Raw genomic sequence first — 19,011 nt, 5'->3', positions numbered from 1 at the left:
CATACTGCGGTTTCACTTTAATGTTGCCCCCCCCCCCCTTTTCTTGAAATGCTGCTCACTGTAACCTAAATACGACAAACAGCATATAAAGAAAGGGGCCCGGCAACCATTAAAGTGGTCTCACATTCGCAAGAGTTTGAGCTATTGGCATTATAACTAACAATGCCTTTTATATGCGTGTTGGTTTTAAAAACACATAAATAAAAGGCGTTGTGATTTACAATGCCAATAGCTTAAACTCTCACAAATGAGAAACCTATTACATTGAAAATGCTTGTTTCAATATACTCTTTTGAACAACAGTGCTTGTCCATTGTGTGAAGAGTGCCACCTTGTGTTCAGAGTGCTCTTGCCATGGGATTTGATACTATTAAAAAGTAAACATAAGTGGCCAAGATGAGGCAGGAAAAGACCAATTAGCTCACTAGAAGTCTTCAATGTTTATTTCCCCAAGTCATCTGGGCCCGAATGCTGCTTTAATAGAACTCAATTAAAGCAATCAGAATTTCAGGTAACCACTAGGAAATATCACAGTAAGAAGATTTTGCCCTGAAATCTGTCGTTTTATCCGATATTCACACTTCAAAGTGGAACACATCAGCTTGACATAATGATACAAGAAAAAATGCAATGTTGGGACATAGTTCACCCAACATTAAAGTGATATTTCACCTTAAGCTGAATAGGTTCCATTAGGAATCACAGGATAATGACAGTTTTGAGAACTAAATGAAATTATTTTTGTCTTAACTTCCTTTTTAATGGCTATGTAATGTTTCGTTGAGCACTGGTGCATGTCACTGTTAGTTAAGGGGACGTGGGACTAATAATGGGTCTGGGCTACAATTAAGAGGGTAGGGAATAGCCTCTTTGGCAGGGCTATTACATACATCACTCTGCCTAGGCCTGAAAGATGACATCACCAACCTGCACCACTAGGAATAAAAGTTTCTAATACTAAATGACAATATGCTCTCTGGCGTGCACAACAAAATCCCACAGGAATCCACCCAAAAAATATCTACAGCAAGTAGTATATGTCAAGCCTCGGAAATATCAGGGTAAAACTGGCAGCAGGTTGCAGCTGATTACGCTAGCGTTCTTGTCTTGTATTTTGTAGAAAGATATCTTGGGTGAAATGCATTCACATAAGTAATAAGACAGCACATTACCTTTGAAGTACCCAAGAAGAGGACACGTATGGTACAGAACTCCTACCTGCAACAACTGCTCCTGTTCTTTTAACCACTTTTCCTGGCGTTTTCTCTCTTCTTCGGGATTCCACGACCAGCGGCTTGACACGCTGATGGATGGAACGTGCAGCTGAAGAGGAAGCAAGTATGACAAAAACAAACGTTTAAGGAAAATATTGCCCATGTTACATCATGCACCAGCCTTCCTCCACTTATAATTTCAACATAGTGCCAAATGTGTTACATTCTTAAACATGAGGTTTTAGTATTCCATGGTTGCAAAAAATATATTATATATATATATATATATATATATATATATATGGACAGGAGGTCAGCTCAGGGCAGAGATTTTGAACAAAGACTTTTTTTCCCAATGTTCACAAAAGCAGCTCACTCATTATGGAAAAATCAATCAATATTCAAGTCAAACCCCTCGCAGAGGCATCTACAAAGAGAGGACATTTCAAACTCAAATACCTCAAGGGCAGGTAGATAACAAATGCTACTCACTGTTTTGAGTTGGAGTGATGAAATGGTAACACAGGTGGGTGAATTTCATTCCATTTTATTTGCTTTGATCGTCGACTAAAACCCTGGAAGAACCTGAATGTAGCAAGTCCCAACAGTTAGACAATGAACGAGGGGTTCATTATTGGCGTGTGTGGGCAACTACAGTTAATGGTTGGAGTCCTGACAGAACCAAGATAGTCTTTAAAATGAAAATGAGCATCAGTGACTTTTCGTTCACAACATATTTTATGCATAGGATGTACATTAGTCTAAACAGGAAAGAGCGGAGTTAGGAAGAACTGTATGTTGAAAAAAAAGTTTGCTAAAGTTATTACTGATTTGGAATTCCGGAGCCCTCCCAGAACTGGCGCATCCACCAGTAGTCCGAAATGCTATTAAAAGTGCCATTTGTTTTTCTATCATCTATGACAGTGGTTTTGACTTCTGTGTACCCTACTGAATCACTACTGGACCCTGCCTCAGCAATTTATTAGATTTAAAACCTCAAAACAATGCACAATAATATAGAAACTAGTATACCACTAACAAACAAATTATTGAAAAATGTATTTAATTCTCGACCCAAAACAAATCCCAAAATTGAAGTTTTAATGAGAAGATTGGAGCTTTTCAAAACTTTGTTTATTTTTAAAAGACAACGTGATATGCTAGACTCTAGCATATAATTGTGTTTTTTCGTTCCGAATACATATTTTCTTTTTGTGGCACATACCAGTGCTTCTTCAATTAAGCCACCAATCCCCCATAGAAGATTCTACTGGCTGCGTTTCGTTGTACACACAAAACAAGATAAGGACACCAATTTATTTTAGCTTCCAATTTCAACCTTCTTCCCATTTACAGGGCATTTTAAAAAACGTTAAGTATATTTATTTTATCACTGCTTATAATATTTAATTTTACAAACAGTTGCGGAACACCAGGGGTACACAGACCACAGTTTAAGTACCACTTTTCTATCTTATACAATCATCTTATTTTATATTTTATTTAATTAAACCCATTTAGGGAAACAAACATAAGTGAGTCGTTTATACCAGGCGTGCTATCGAGCAACATAGGTCTAAGGGGCAGAAAGTCAACTTGATTTAATGTGATCTATAGGCTCCCACTATTCCATGGGCATTTACAACTACACATTTAACCCCTTCGCTGCGGCGGCTATTCCACCGCAGCGCTAAGGGGGTGGGGCGGCCGCGCGGCGGTTCCGTGCTTGTGACGGAACCGCTCCGTCACGGCTCGCGGGTGAGCTCTGCTTGTGACGGAACGGTTCTGTCACGGCCCCGCCCGTTCTTTAGAACGTCAGCGCAGGCGCGGAATTCGCGCCGCGCAGGTGCGGCGGCAGGGCCGTGACGGAACCGTTCCGTCACCAGCACAGCCCACCCGTGGCTCGTGACCGAACGGTTCCGTCATGAGCATGGAAGAGGTTAAAGATGCTTGACTTTAATTACTTGCCTAGGGACTGAAGCAGCCGAAGCATTTCATGCAAGAGACTGAGGGTGGGTTTTGTTTGGGCTCCGGTTCTTTGCTCCCCCCAGGGAAATGTTCATCAGTGCAGTAAGAGATTCTATGGTGTTAGAATGCAGATGGAGGAAATATTATTTTGTCGATCCTAAATGAACTAAGCAATGCAGGCCACAGAGAATTGAAAGAAAGGAAGATCTAAGACCTGGGTGATATCAGGATCCTCTGGCCAATTTTTGCTAAAGCAGTAGATTCTATTTATAAGTATCATCCGTTTATTTGGTTGGCAAAGGTGTCATTTTTTTGCCACAGATTTTGCATAGCCTATGAAAATGTATGGTCTGGTTCTAGAATAACTCAATTGGATTTTGTTGGAACACTTTAGACAATTATACTATGAAAGACCTATTTCGCAAATGTTTTATGATTTAGTTGCAATCTGTTTTACTAAAGGTGTGATCTGATTTTTTCAATTTTTTTGTTTAATCTTTTTATTGTTTTTCACATATATCATACAGGTAAAAAAATGTATTGAAGACCCAGAAACGCATGCAGCAATACATTTGTTTCTGTTAGGGTTGAGTAGTACTGCATTTGTACAGTTCCAGACATTTTTATGGAATCATGTGATTATCACAACATTGTTGGTGCAGTCGCATGGATGACAACACAGGTCTAGCAACAAACAGATGTTTCTAATTTTCTGGGGTAACAGGACCAGGAAATTGGGGGGAGGAAGGGGAAGTAAGGAGGGCTTAGGGAAGGGTAGGGAAAAAGAGTAATAACCAACTAAAACCAGTCCCACACCGGTAATATAAGATATGTTAATAATCTTCAGAGACTAAAGTCTCTTGACCCGCCTATTCCATGAAAGTAATCAGATCTTATGTGATGATCGGGGACCCAACTCAACCCCCCCACTTGTACATCGGGTGTAATGACCACTATGATCAGTCACTTTGCTGCAGTAAAAGGTGGAGATAAAAAAAAATGGTATCCCAATTCGTCGAGATGGGGTGTTTACGAAGGCCTAGGTTATCTTCTCTGTGTAGGGCTACACCCTCTGCCCGAGCCCACACGGTGATGGAGTACAACTAAGCCTCCAATGTCAGAGGTTCATGGGATTTCCACCGGCGAGTGAGGAGGCAATTTGCCACCAGAGGTCCTAAATCTAAGAAGCATGTGGTGCTCTGTGCTTTTTGTCTCTGCAAAAGAGCCCCAACAGGGAGATTTCCGACATAAGTAAGGCAGGTTATATGATCTTCTCCATATAGAGAAACACCTATCGGTTTTGTTTGCGCTTCCTACAAATGCTATTAGCTTTACAGAGGTCATGCAGCCACATATCTATTGGAGAGGGGGAACATGTGTACCTTTAAATTGCTGATACCACCACTACAATCCAAGGTAGTAAAGCAGGGCAGAGAAACTAAGCCTTAGCAACTAAATGATTACTGTGGGCATCTAAATTATAATTTTCAATACCTCATTTAATGTTAGCATAACCAATATGAGAAGTTACTTTGCTTTAGCACCCACCATGACAAAGAACATTTATTCAGATCTAACATTTAGGTATTAACTATGAAGCTGACCTCCCTGATGGAAAGCTTCTCAAGTATATTTCATGATTATTCATGGACCTTACACTAGAAATCATTGAATTATGTCAAAATCAGCATAGGTCAAAACCTGAAGTGTGGCCTTCAGCACATATGACAATAACGCACTAATCATTACTTGGCCAGAGACAACACTAAAATTACTGTAAAAGACAAACTTTACTCACATCAGGCATGGCAGGTTCAGAACCCCCTGTCAGGTAGAAGACAAAAATATTGTAAATATACAGTACAGACTTAGTGCACAAAGTGCGGTAATCTGGAAAATGCTAATACATTATTATTCAAATCAATCCATAATAATTTGGTTTGTTGACTGCATGTCTGGTTTTGGGGCACCCGCTGACAGAGTTCACTCTGAAGAGGTGGTCATCGAGGTTCTTTTGTCACTATCCCATTCTCAAAGATTACGGAATGCAAATGCACAACTAATGATACAAATGTCCGTGATTGCTTGCAATGAGGTCATACATGTGCTATTGAAGTAACTATTTGCATTATACATTCATAGTCCTAGTACAGGAGCTTCTACCTCTGCGCAGTGCTCCTTGTTAATGCCCACTAGTCATATACATCAATTTTCATTCAAATCCTAAAACTAATGCACAATGCTTCCTAAAGGTATCTTAAAAACATAGCGTTTTAACTAGTAATTTAAAAGAATTTAAAAGATGTTGTAACAACTGTACAGTCTACTTGCAGATTTGTTTTATTTTACACTACAACCACACTTTCCACTTACTTTGTGAGGGATTTTCAAATCCCTTGAACAAGGCACTAGTCGCAACAAGTAAAAAACACTGCCTGCCACATTACTATTACTCAGCCCAGAATCAATGTGTCTCAAAGCAGACCGGTGGAATGCGGGGAGTGAGGCCCTCATGGAACAGCAGACCGCCCAGTATTTGCATTCACAATGTGTCAGCTTTGTGGCCCTTTAAGGGACAGGGGTTACAATGCCACAGGAGTCTGTCAATGTAACCCGCAAGGAGAAGATGCATCACTCTAGGAATGCGGTCTACTCCTTCATTGTTTCCAGCACACACAAGTACACGTGTACGCGATCAATCACCGACAGTTCACATTGAGAATGACTATCACATGCCCAAGGCAGGTGCTAATCACCCCATGGACTGTGACTACAAATACCGTGGCAGAGCATTCCTGCATATATTTGCACGTCGCAAATTGCAAAGAACTTCCCTTGACCAAATTGCAAAGAACTTCCCTTGACCGTCCTTTTTTCCCTAGTGACTTGCAACGGACTGCAAAGTTTGCAGTGCAATTTGTAATGGCAATTGCAAATCTCAAGTCACTTGGGTGCATTGCAAATTGAGACTTTGTGTCAGCTGCACAGGCTTCGCAAACTTTAAGAATCTTTAGCATCGGGCCAGTAATTCAGGGGCAAGATGTAACATTTAATAATCACACTTCAAATGTTTACGTGGCATGTGTCAACTCCAAGTGCTATAGGTCATCTCAGAAGAGTTTTCACTTCAAAGCATGCAATGACTTGCAAAGAAACACAAAGTCAAAGAAACACAGATTTAGAGCAAAGGACAAAGTGAGAGGCAAACTTGAATGCAGCATGCATGCCACCCAAAAGCAGTGCTTAAAACAATGCCAACATATTCAGCAGCACCACAGGAAGCATGGCACTGTGGTAAACACTTGATGAAATCGGACAGCAAGTAGACCAAACCATGGATTAGACAAATATGTTTTTTCATTATTTATCATTGAAATAAAGTAATCACCTCCTTTAGCATCAGGGCTGCTTTTACCACATAAGAACACATGTTTATGTGAACATCTATCTCGTTTCTTTCTCGAGCTTGAGGTGGCACACCATTAACTGACTGCAAATCCACCATGCACAAAGATGCATTGCAAAAATCAAAAGCAGTCCCAACATGTTACTGTATCACATATGACACAAATCAATGATACACATATATACATACATGATGTATACACTGCAATCACTTTCTTGCCAACACTGGTAAGCACAAAGCTGTATTCGATACCAATGAACTGTTCAGCAAGGACCCCAATTAAAGATGCCAAACTTCTTTTACACTTTGTCGTCATATTTACAAATATGATCTTGGGAGTCTACTCAATTTGCCAGTGATTGGCACATTTGTAGATTTTACTGATTAATAGCTAACATTTCCATCCAAAGGTAGCCATAAACCATGGACTCATGGTCGATAAAGGTTTAACCAAATTTGTTTGATTTCTTCCAGTCTGTAGATTAAGTCACTGTGTAAGGTTTCCCATTTATCACCGTTATTGTTAACACAGCCTGTGATGCATGCAACAGGGGTCCTTCTCTACCAGCTCACTGCTAATGTGGCACTTTAATAAAAAATTAAAAAATAAAAACAGACTGTCAGCACTGGAAAGAGGAAGCATCTATTTGCATCCCTAAAGATGTGTTGCATAGGAAGCAGGATTGTACCTTCCACCGCGCTGCAGCCCGTTTCTTCTGGCATGAAGAACTCTACAAGGCATGGTCACACTTTCCGTACAAGGATAGCAGTTCTTTGCAAGAACTTTCGAGCTGACATAGAATGTGTCCTATGACCAATATTGCCAATAAAGGCACAATGGTTATAACTGCCAAGAAAAATTGAATCCTGGTGTGAAATTAAGCTTAATTCAATTGGTTAGCTGCACTCTTTAACAGACAGTTTTCTCGTTTAAAGGCAAGTACAAATGAGAGAACCGTTTCATTTTTTAACTGTAAAATGTTGCCATGTTTACTGCTGTGCTTCTTGTACACTGCTGTGAATGTTAATAATACATGTACATCTTGGAGTAAACGAGGAGAGGGATTAAAATAGATTTTCAAACAGCACATCACCAGGTACTAAGGTTCTAGACACAAAGGAAGACACACAGAGACCCATTACCACAGAGGTAGACCCAGGAATTGTAAGAAAAGCCTGATGACCCTGGAGAAAGAACAAATGCAGCATCACATTAGCAACAAGCATAGTTGGAGACTTAGTAGCCAGCACCCGAAACTGGTTGTTAGGAAGGAGGTTTGGAAAGGCCCGCTCCAGGAAAGTGAATACACCGTCAACTGTGGTTTACCTTGCTCAAAAAATTCTGACCGTCTTTTATAGTTTTTCAAAGAAATAGGTTCAGACTCTATTTGAGAAACACAAAGAACACAGGTTTCATTGTACGAATTAGTCAAAAAAACACAAGTTGCGAAAAACTCTAAGCTGCTGAACAGCAGCAATGGAATTGGACAACAAAAAAGAAAATCCTTCCAAAAACACACAATGAAAAGAGTAAAAGGACAGGGCCACAATAACATTCATTGTTATGAACAATTTCCATGGTCAGATGGCAACTGTCCAGTAGATCGCGATTGCCGGCTCGGGAGTGGCTGCTCGGGAGGCAGAGAGTACTTCAACATGTTACACACTGATCCAATGAGCACATCAAATGCATAGAATGTTATCATGCACACGGCCCATGAGCAATCAATAACAAACACGAACAGCAGCACCTCTTGATATGATGAAACAAACTGGTTGATAGAATAAGCCAGGAAGAGCAGACATTTTAGGCAGAACATGCGCACCTTTGCATTCAATTTAGTACCATAACATTCAGTGTTTAATTTAATGTTTAACCATACTTCATGCAAATAAACCAAGTATATGCTCTTTAAAGTATTTCTTTTGGCTACTGAGATAATATTGGTAGTTAGGATAGAGTGTGTGACAGAAAAAGAAAGACACCGGATCTGGTCAATAACTCGAACCCCATTTAGGACCTCAGAAGTCACAGAAGCCAAACACCTGTGTTGAGTGAAAAGAAATAAAGCCTCAGAATTCCTTAACTCGAGTTACAATACCATTGTTTTTCACACATTTGTGTTAGAGCCCTCGACTCTGCAGACTTGATTCCATATTCTAATGACTGTCTTAATGGGGCAATGGCTAAATAAACACGTTTCTAAATAATGGGAAATAAAAGAAGATGTCTGAGCCAGTATGCCTAGTTCAGAAAGGAGTATTGCTAGTTTAAGGACAACAAACACTCAATGTTTTAACAAGCACTTTTATATTCTAATCACACAAACAAAAGTAGAGAGAATGCATCCACTAAATATATTTAGGTCGGTCCCCAATCTTTGCCATTTATGACTGATCAGTGGTACACTACTGCCCAACTTGAAGTGTGAACCGCATATGTGGGATTTTGTGTTTATTTACTTACAATAGGGCACATGCTGTGTCTATAATGTAAAGGTAGGAATATGGGGTCAATGTGTTTCAAGTGGTTATAGCCGAGAGACTGTTCTTTTGAATTACTAGTTCCATTTTTAGTTGTAACCACATACACACATTTTAAGCTGTAGAAATCACAGGACAACTGCAGACTCCGTTTCTAGCAAAGACTGCAGTTTGGTCATTTAAAATACATGAGTAAGGTGCCTGGTGCCTTGGATAGGTTAATGAGTTTGCTCATAGCTACTCCAGGCTTTTTGCTGCACATGGGAAATCTTGCAAATTAGTGTGTCATTTGTTTTTGAACAATTAAGGCTATCTAACAACTGTAGAGATGTTTAGTAACTTATTTTATTACATCAGAAAAGCACATGGATGGCTTCATCCATGACGATGGCATGTACAAAGCTTTCCTGGGTGCTACCTGAATGCTACAATGATGGTGAGATGTTATGCAGCCAAGAATAGTAAATAGTGTGCTCATATGTGTGGTTAGGAATTTAAGTCATTAAAAACAGAAGATGTGATTTTATAAATTTCGTTCGCACCCATAGTAAAGAAAGAGGGATGGTGATACTACTATAAAACTGTTCAAATGCCACCAGTCTGTAGAGAGGTGTCTGGTCCACACTGAATTTCTGGCACTACTGGTAGCAGCACAGTCGCACTAAAATATGGAATACAGTGATAGGATCCAACTCCCTTAACATGCCTTCAATAGAATGTATTTTAAAGAATGATAAAGTGCTAAAGATGAAACTTACTTTAAGGTGTAAAATTCCAAACTAATCTTAAAAAGCATCAGCATACTAGGCCAGGCACAAGCAGAAACATAACACCCTACAAAAACTGTCACAAGAAAACGAACATTTGGTACAGCACATAAAGAAATCCTATTCTTTTGTTTCAATCTAGAAACACAATGTGAGAGGCACACATTTACTCGTAATCTCTGCACCCATATTCTGGCACCCACCAGAGCAGGGTTTTGCAGGTGTACCTGTCTAAAGTGTCCACAAGAACAGCACCAAGACATCTTCTGAATGGCTGGGTAGAAGGCCTATGCCACATCACTGAAATATTTGAATTTGAATAACTCTATGGGGTCCCAGGAGAGCAAGTCAGGAATTTACAAATGAAGAAGGGCATCACTAAAACACATGATTTGTGTATTTCTTGCTGTCACTATCCCAAGCAGTTTGCCAAACCCGTGCACAAGGTACTTAATCAAGTGCTACATCTATTTGTTTTGTCCACCAGTTAACAGCAAGGCTCTTAAAATTAAGGTGATAAAATAATGTTAGTACAGGACAATGAAAAAAAAGAGGTCAACCAGATCACTCTGCAAAAGCAAGAGGTCTATTGTGAGTCAGGAGAGACAAAAAATAGAAATGGACCAGTGGCATGCTGGTGTATTTATAGGAGGGTGTGGGGAAGAAATTCCATGCGTTTTCTAAATTTAAAGGAGCTGGCAGGACTGCCTGTCTACAGGATGCTGACTCACCCCCAATATTAAAGGAAACGGATGATGTCGTAAGAGCCAACAGCTGGCCTGGTTTGCCATCAGTGTATAAATGCCACGTATTTGTGCAACTACATGTTGGCATATTCATCAGCGGGCTGCATAGAAACGACCAAGGTTCTCTCCATCAGCATATCTCCCCCATCTGAAGCTGCTGCATTGGCTCCCTGCGGCAAAGCGTATTAAATTTAAAGCCCTTACGCTGGCCATTAGAGCACTTGCTGGATCTGGCCCTCATTATTTGGGGAACAGACTGACCCCCTATATTCAAGGGAGACTGCTAAGGTCCAACAACCTCAGTTTGATGCGAATTCCTAAATTCTCCCAGGTTAGTCGTGGAGGAAGCGCCTTCACAGTACTTCCGACCAAGCTCTGGAATGTTCTGCCGCCTAAGCACGGTAGTGCCGAGTCATTGGCATCTTTTAAAAGAAAGCTAAAACCTGGCTGTTTGGTGCAGCATAGTTGGCTGGACGATGTGGTCGGATGTCTGTGAGTGTTTTAAGGAATGGGACGCTTCTGCTGACGCAGCTGCGCACTTAACAAATGTTATTCGATTTGAAGGATACCAGTACCTTTGTGAGCAATGCCATGCATTGCGTAACTTCTTTGTTTAATACTGAGGTACACGCTAATGAACAGTGAAAATGACAACAAAATTAACATACATACATACATCTTAAGGTTACTTCAGGCCTTTACTCATGCTTGACATTTTACCCGAGCTGGTGACAAAACTCAATTAAAATATTTATGATTTGACAGCTTGGCAGCTGTGCCGATATGAAACTGGTCCTAAACTCTTTATCAATCTTTCACCTGGAATGGGCATGTTCACACATGCAAAACAACTCTAATGTTGGGAACTTATTGCACTTTTATTGCCAACCACTTGAGTCAATTACCTATTAGAGTCTAAATTCATTTTTTTACAAAATTTCGCACTGAGGATTTTAGACCACTGCCAATAATTGATTCGAATTAATATGCATGCCATTTCTCATGGACACTTTCTTCCCAAAATGTACAGACTACAGCAACTCACTAGAAATCCACCACTTCCTGTGATTTACCACACTGGGTCACAGACAATTACTGAGGCATTTCTTGTTATTCAATTAGGGTTTTAACGTATGCAGCCGAATTTTATATATGACCTCGGGTAAAAAGTAAATTTAAAATGGCGTTGGCTTCGTAGAATATTAACTGATTCTATACATGTATTGGGGACCATTCACCATAGCATTTAAGAGTTGGACAAGTTACACTATAGGAATACTCTTACATGCCTTTGTAAACTGACCTCAAAACATCCATCTCAATTAGTAAAAGTGCAAATAGTGGACCGTTCAATCTATTGGACATGACTATTCCCATTTTGTTCGCATAATAGATATTTTGTGGCCATTTCACATAGGCATGCAAGAGTGCATTAAAAAAAAGTACCGCTTTACATACTCCAAAATGCCTTTGTGAGTAGTCCCTTTATTATTATGCCCGGCTTTTCACTAGAAAGAAAAAAAACACATTTACTATAACATTTGAGATACCTAAAGTGAATGTTGCATTTAAATATTTGCCTCATCTAACAAAAAGTGGGTTTGACGCAGGCCCTTTCTGTAAGAGATGTAAGGAATAAGCTATTGCTATTACTATTTCAAATGGTGCAATATTCATTTGCTTTATTTGTTCTTATAGCGATACGTTTTATAAACTAATCAATAAAAGATGATTTCATTACACAAAGTCAGGATGACAATTCTGTCGGGTATAAGCACTGAAAATAAGTGATTATTTCAAGTGAAAAGTAGCATGATTTGTAAATATAGTACGCCGATGAGTACTAAAATAGAGAAAGATAATCTGAAAAACAGAGGATTAATGTTCAGAGTTTTACACAACTAGAGGTTGTGCCAACTGCCATTGGATGCACACTTAGCTGTTCAGCAAGGCATTGCTCAGAAAACCCACAATTGTTTGTGAATGCTTACGAGGACGCCATCTTGGTGGCTTGTTTTCTTCCAATTTCTGCAGCGAGAATAGCAGAGTTTCTGCGCCCACTTCTCGTGATCACTCCCACAAAATATTTAAGCGCTACACTGTGCATAGCCAATTAGATCTAAAAGTGATTCTGTGTTCACAGCACTAGGTAGATGGCTTGATGACTAACCCGCGCACTGCATTTATCACACTCACATTTGTGGTGTTTTAAGGCACATTTGAAACTGATATCAACTCTTATGCTGGGAAATACGGCACCCACGAACATCTATCAACACACATCCTCAACGGCCAACTCGTAGTGGCCTTTTATGGACTACACTGGACATGAATTATCACTACACACAAGGGCTTGAAGGTAAAGCGGGCTGGTTACCTCTGGGTTTCGCGTCAACAGCATCTTGGAGTCCGTTTACTGCTTTGGTTTCAAAATCCTACAATTAAAAGAAAACAATGAATCTTCTACAACTGATATTTCTTATTCCGACTATGATTGTTCTGAAATACAAAAAATACAAGTTCCTTTTACGGGAGAATACATATGTGGAATGGGTGAATCCTTATGCTTGTTGTGCAATTCAAATCCATACCACTAACGGGATAAGAGGGCAAAGTAGTTTGATTGTTCTGTGTTATCATTTACAAAGATTAAGGAGCCTAGCAAACAAATGAAAGAAAAAATACTAATGCTACATGCTCAGATAGAGATATTTCATTAGGAGGCTGCTATTCTGGAATATGAAAAATAAATGTAGAGGGAGCAATCAGTAGAAAAAAACAGAAGGATTACACCCAGTCCTAAACAAGCACACTAAGAAAAAGCAAATATTATTCCTTTCATACGATTCTATCATAAAATCCATGACGCCATCAAAACCCATGTCATTGAGTTCCAGTCAGTCATCCGGATCGTTCCAGCCAGCCGTTTATGGTTAGAAATTGGGAGTCCCAGTGCTATAGAATTATGTCAACCACCTAATCCCACCCTCATAAACCGATTGATGGCATATGGTGTGTGCTACACAAGGGGAGATTGTCACGCCAGAGGAAGGAGTGAAATATCGATGACCCGATCGTGAACCACGTGTTCGGGATGTAAAGCAAGAAGTTCTGCAATATGTAAAAAAAAAGCGTGTTAAGGCCATTTTTATCAGTGCTACTCTTTCAAGGAGATTTATTAGAAGGTCCAGCCACTTAACCAGAATGGTATGGGCAGTGCTCACAAGGCGTGTCAAGTTAAGAGTACGAATAAGCTCCAGCACAGTTGCCAAGTGTATGCCCAGGTATTTGAAGCCAATTCAGCATATGGGAATGTCTTCTCTCCAAGCAGTAGAGGCAGCATCGCCCCTCAGGGGGACAAGAAGGGATTTTGTCCTGTTGAAGCGTGAGGCAGAGGCCCCCTCAAAAAGTGAGAGGAGGCTCAGAATACCTGGGCCCGAGACCGACGGGTTGATAAGGTAAAGAAGAACATCATTCGCGTACAGGGGGATTTTGTCTTCAATATGTGATGTCCAGAGCCAGCCTTCAACCGGCGCATTGCATCTAATCAACCTTGCCAAGGGTTCAATGGCCAGGGTGGAGAGCAGTGGGTAGAGGGGACATACCCGTTGAGTCCCTTGTTCGATAGGGAACACGTAAAGAGCTTGCTACTGACTTGGACCCAGGTTGTAGGGGAAGAAGAGAGCACAGATATCATTGCGCGGAAGCGGGGTCCGAAGCCCATATGGAGTAGGACCGCAGTCAGGTAGGCCCAGTCGATGGTGTTGGAGGTTTTTTTCAACGTCAACGGGAAATAATGCTAGGTCACCAGTTAGTCCCCCACTACGAGCTAAGGCACAATGGGCTATGCCAGGTACTACAGTTTGGTATACAGCCTTACTGGCCTGTGTGAATGAGGAAGATGGAAACTGGGAGAAGTCACAAAGCCAGGATCTTGGTGTATATTTTAACATCTATGTTAATTAATGAGATGAAACAATAGGTTCCACGGTTAAGCAAGGGGGTGGTAGTTTTGTGAATGACCACGATGGTCACCGGGTCCACGTCAATGTGACGGCCTCTGTATTGAGCCCTAGGAGATGTGGGAGCAGGTTGTCACAGAATTTGGAAAAGTATTCCAGAGAAAAGCAGCCAGGGTTTGGAGTCATCTCAGACTTCAGGTCTCCAATGGCAGCGAGTATTTGATCATCTGTGATTGCCACCTTTAGAGCTCCACATTGGACAAGAAGGGCAATATCATTGAGAAAAGGTAGTGTGGCGTACCCGCTTTTAATTGCTTAAACAAATACAAGTACATTTTGTTTCCTTAAAAATATTGCTGTTTGGGCTCTATTCTCAACATTAACAGAAGATTTCAACAGTTCTTTTTTTCTAAACTAATATATGAAACTATTTTTATATGCAAACATAATTATTGAATATGCTCCAAAACCAATGTTTAGAATTTAGGATTAATAAATACTTACATTTTTAAGATTGTCCATGGAGTCGTGCACAGCATTGTTTGAAGATCTGGAGCTTGCATCAATCCATTTATTTTCCGGGGAACCTATAATTTTGGTATCCATACTGGTAAGATTGAGGGTTTTATGACTTGAATATGGCAGGGAAGGTGGGTCTCTGCCCCAGTCTGAGTGGCAAGCAATGAGTTCGTAATACAGGTACGGTGATGTACAAAGAACAAAGTTAATGAAAATATAGACATGAGACAATAACACACAAAAACATGACACAGGGTGGAAATGTTAGTACAGAAAAGGAAAAGTTAAGATCTTGGATAGCAGGCCACCTTCCCAAACATGCAAGACCAAAAGAGTTGCTTCACTTAACAGGCAGTAGAAATCCATTACTAGCAAATTTACAAACATTCATCAGATGACTGTGCAATTGGATGAAATCACAGATACATGTACGGTGAACTGAAAGACTGTACTTTTTACGTGTTTTTACCAAATGATTCGTGAAGGACTAGCACATGAATTACTCTGTCACTTAAGAAGTGCCCTTAGTGTACATAAAATATTTTCTATATTACCCAATACTGTATCTACTGATCTGCATTGATCATTAATTTCCAAAGATAGAGGTAAAGTTACTATGCCACCTTCTAAGATTTATTTTGTGTACATTCAAATGTTATTGTTTTTCAACTTATTATTCATGAGTGAATTCATATTCTTCAAGGTCAAGGCATTTAACAAGTAGTAACACCAGTGCAGTCTGTAGACTGCTTTAAAAAGAGCATCAAGCTTCTTGATTCGGCAATTGTTGGCACCTCTTAAAAACAATAGCCAAGGACAGATCCTTCTCTTGACAGAATTATCGGAGCATTTACTACCTTTTGTCTCCCAAGGACTGCTATATGCATTATTTTTATAACAAAATCTTAGCCTAACCCAAAAGTACAGTTGCCTTATTCAGGAATAAAACAGAAAACTAAATGTACCTGGTAAAATCTGATCTATACATGACCATTATAATTTATGAAGCTGTGCTTTATTCCATTTTCCTCTACTGGGCAACAAGACCTGGAACTCACATAAGTTAAACCAAACGGCAAGAAAATACTATGGGTGGAAAGACTAAGGGCCGGATTTAGATTTCGGCAGACTGGTTACTCCATCACAACAGTGACAGGTATACCATCCGCCAAAATATAAATACCATAGTATATTATGGGATTTATATTTCGGCGGATAGGATATCCGTCATCATTTTGAAGGATGAACCCGTCCGCCAAAATCTAAATCAGGCCCTTTGTCATTCCTAATGGGTTTCTGCTACCCTCTCTTTCAATCTTTTCCACTGTTAGACTTTATCTCCTTGATGTGATTTCCCCAGACTTTTTGCCTTCAGACCTCCTGTTTTTGTTTACTTCGGTTTTGCTGGCTTTAAGACTCTGGGCACTTTGCCATTGCTAGCCACACGAAGCAAAAGGCTGTTCCCTCTCATCAAGAGATATAATTCAGAGGCAGAAAGTATACGGATATCTAGGACAGCTGAAACAGGGCTTAAAGCAAAACCTTCTTCTGAGAAAATGGGGACATAAGGAACAAGGATGGCATCCTGGCTGTGACCAACGTGTTTGTACTTTCATCAGCGAGAGGGAAGCACAAGAACCAGGTGTCAAAACCGGTGTTGAGCATTGAGAGAAGGTGCTCATTGAACATGGAAAAATAATAAAATTACAGGAGTAGAAACAAAAAAATAAGTTCAGCAGTTCTACATGATGAAAGAAAAGTAGTGTCTAACCATCTGTAGAAAAAAAGCACACCCAGCAATAGGCAGGGTTATGAGAAGTTTCTTTGACAGAAAAAACTGACCTGTAATGTAAACTGGGTGCACGAGGTAGGCACCATTAGCAGGTATGGCATGGACATGCGCACCTGACTTTATTGGATTTCACACACTTTTCAAAGTCTCATGAGCATCAGGTTTAAATCTTTCCAAGTGTTATATACATGTCTTCGAATGTAGGACAGTTTGCAATTGTGTGCATAAGATGGATAGAAAGACAAAAGCATCCATTAAATGTCTAGGTGAGCTAGGTAGACTTGCTAGTAAGGTATTCATATTCACCGGAAAGCATTTTTAGAAGCCTGATCTACGATGCAGAAATGCGTATTAACACAAAAGCCCTTTGCTATGTAGAAAAGGTTGATGCAGGTAAAGGCTACTGCTGTATGACTCTAGCGTACCAAAGCAAATGTACCCATGAGCCACAAAGCAAGGGCTGCTAAAGAAGAAAACTAGTATGCTTACCCTCCTTGCCATATCGTCTAATGTCCATAGTGAGGCTTCCAGTCTCTAAGGCACTGTCCATGGCTTCCCGCCACTCACTATAGTCCATCTTTGAAACGTGTGTGCCATTAACAGCGATTATTTCATCGTCAACCTTCAGCTGAGAAAGTTCTGCTGGGCTCCCTGTGAAAAAGGCAGAATCAACTGCATCATCAATGTTAAATAAATGGATTTTATTAATGTGAAAAATCAAACACTCCAAACACACTTCAAGCCCAGTCTGTGCTCTGATACGTTCATGATTTATCATTACATCACTATAAGAAGTAAACGCAATGCCTCGAAGTTGCTAGACCTCACCCTGATAACATTGTAAACATGAATGTGATCATTTTTCACGAGGTAAGATGTTACACAACGACAATATGACAAACACCATCTCCTGCATCTACAAAAACTACTAAATGATATTAATTGAATAGATTGTTATGATGTACTCACAACAACGTATACGTCAAGTTACTCTTTAATGATGTACATACATAAATGGCTAATGTAAACAATTGAAATAACTTTTCACCAACATATTGAACTTCACTGAAAACCTATTCTCTCAATTTTACCAAAAGTATGTGTACAAATCGTTTTGCACAAAATAATTCCCAGTGATAAGGAATATAACAAATATTTAGCTATATATCTTGATACTACGTTACAGACACTTTGAATGAGAAACATGGCATTCAATAGAAAGACTAAGAGCCTGATTACAATGTCGGCCAGAAAGCCTCTCCGACCGACATTGTAATACAGCAGTGTGAGTGTAAACCTACAATCACGGAGGTCAGAGTGGAAACCGGCTGGGGAAACAGGCTCGGTTCCGATATGCTAATAATCCCTGAAGGATGGTGTATCCGTAGTCGGAATTATGATGGTTGTTTCCAACAGCCTTTCCATGTTGGCCTTTCTGACATGGAAACGCTGTCGGAAAGTGACTCTGGGGCCCTTAGCAGAGGCCCTTCCCCCGGCCCTCCGGTTGTGGCTCTGGGGGACACCTATGGTGCCCCCTAAAATCCTTGCATTGTGTGGCAGGCACCTCATGGTGCCTGCCACACGGTGCAGGGATTTTCACAAACTCCTATTTCTCAATGGGAGCTCGTGCTGCGGGCGGTGTTTGCCCGTTGCACAAGCTCCAGTCGCATCCTAATTAAGTGTGCCGAACCGCTGACCTCTGGCCGAGCAGTTCCCGCACTGAGACGTTGTTGGTGGAGGTAACTCCGATGGACATCGCAATAAGGCCCTGAATATCCTACAGCAAACAGGAATATGCATAATTGGCAATATTGATATTACATGATGGTTCTCATACAATAGATAGATGCAGATGTAATATGTTTAAAGCCTGAAACACATTGCAGCAGATCAATCACCTGCAAATGCGTACATGCCAATAGAAATACATTCATAATAGTCACAGATACACAGCTTTAAAGTCAAAAGTACTGTTAGGTACTGAGTACCTGCACTTCCCTAATTTGAAAGCGGTCATTCAATAGTTTTACAGCAAGAGTACAAGAACTGCTCAATAGCAGCAGTGAGTCCGGGCACTTTTATATTTCCATTTCATGCATGGCATAGGTATGCGAGTATTCAGCTCTCTGGGTTTGGACACTCCCAATATCTGA

At 40.3% G+C, this 19,011-nt stretch overlaps 1 protein-coding gene across 18 annotated transcripts in view; it reads right to left on the bottom strand.

Moving 5' to 3' along the window:
* LMO7 (LIM domain 7) overlaps positions 1-19,011 on the bottom strand; it is a 516,155-nt gene that overhangs the window by 56,260 nt on the left and 440,884 nt on the right. For 8 of the 18 annotated variants that reach the window (XM_078657448.1, XM_078657434.1, XM_078657441.1 and 5 more), the window contains 6 exons: positions 17,348-17,509; positions 15,052-15,215; positions 12,963-13,020; positions 7,916-7,972; positions 4,981-5,006; positions 1,219-1,323 (listed from right to left, as the gene is read on the bottom strand). In XM_078657448.1, coding sequence (XP_078513574.1) covers positions 1,219-1,323; positions 4,981-5,006; positions 7,916-7,972; positions 12,963-13,020; positions 15,052-15,215; positions 17,348-17,509 — 572 coding nt within the window. Of the gene's footprint in view, positions 1-1,218; positions 1,324-4,980; positions 5,007-7,731; positions 7,774-7,915; positions 7,973-12,962; positions 13,021-15,051; positions 15,216-17,347; positions 17,510-19,011 lie in introns of all 18 variants that reach the window. The other 10 variants (XM_078657449.1, XM_078657451.1, XM_078657439.1 and 7 more) reach the window with 4 other exon arrangements.

Source organism: Lissotriton helveticus, chromosome 8 (genome assembly GCF_964261635.1).
Source record: "Lissotriton helveticus chromosome 8, aLisHel1.1, whole genome shotgun sequence".
Taxonomy (NCBI): Eukaryota; Metazoa; Chordata; class Amphibia; order Caudata; family Salamandridae; genus Lissotriton; species Lissotriton helveticus.
Note: the sequence above shows the minus strand (reverse complement) of the source record. Positions and strands in the feature narration are given on the sequence as shown.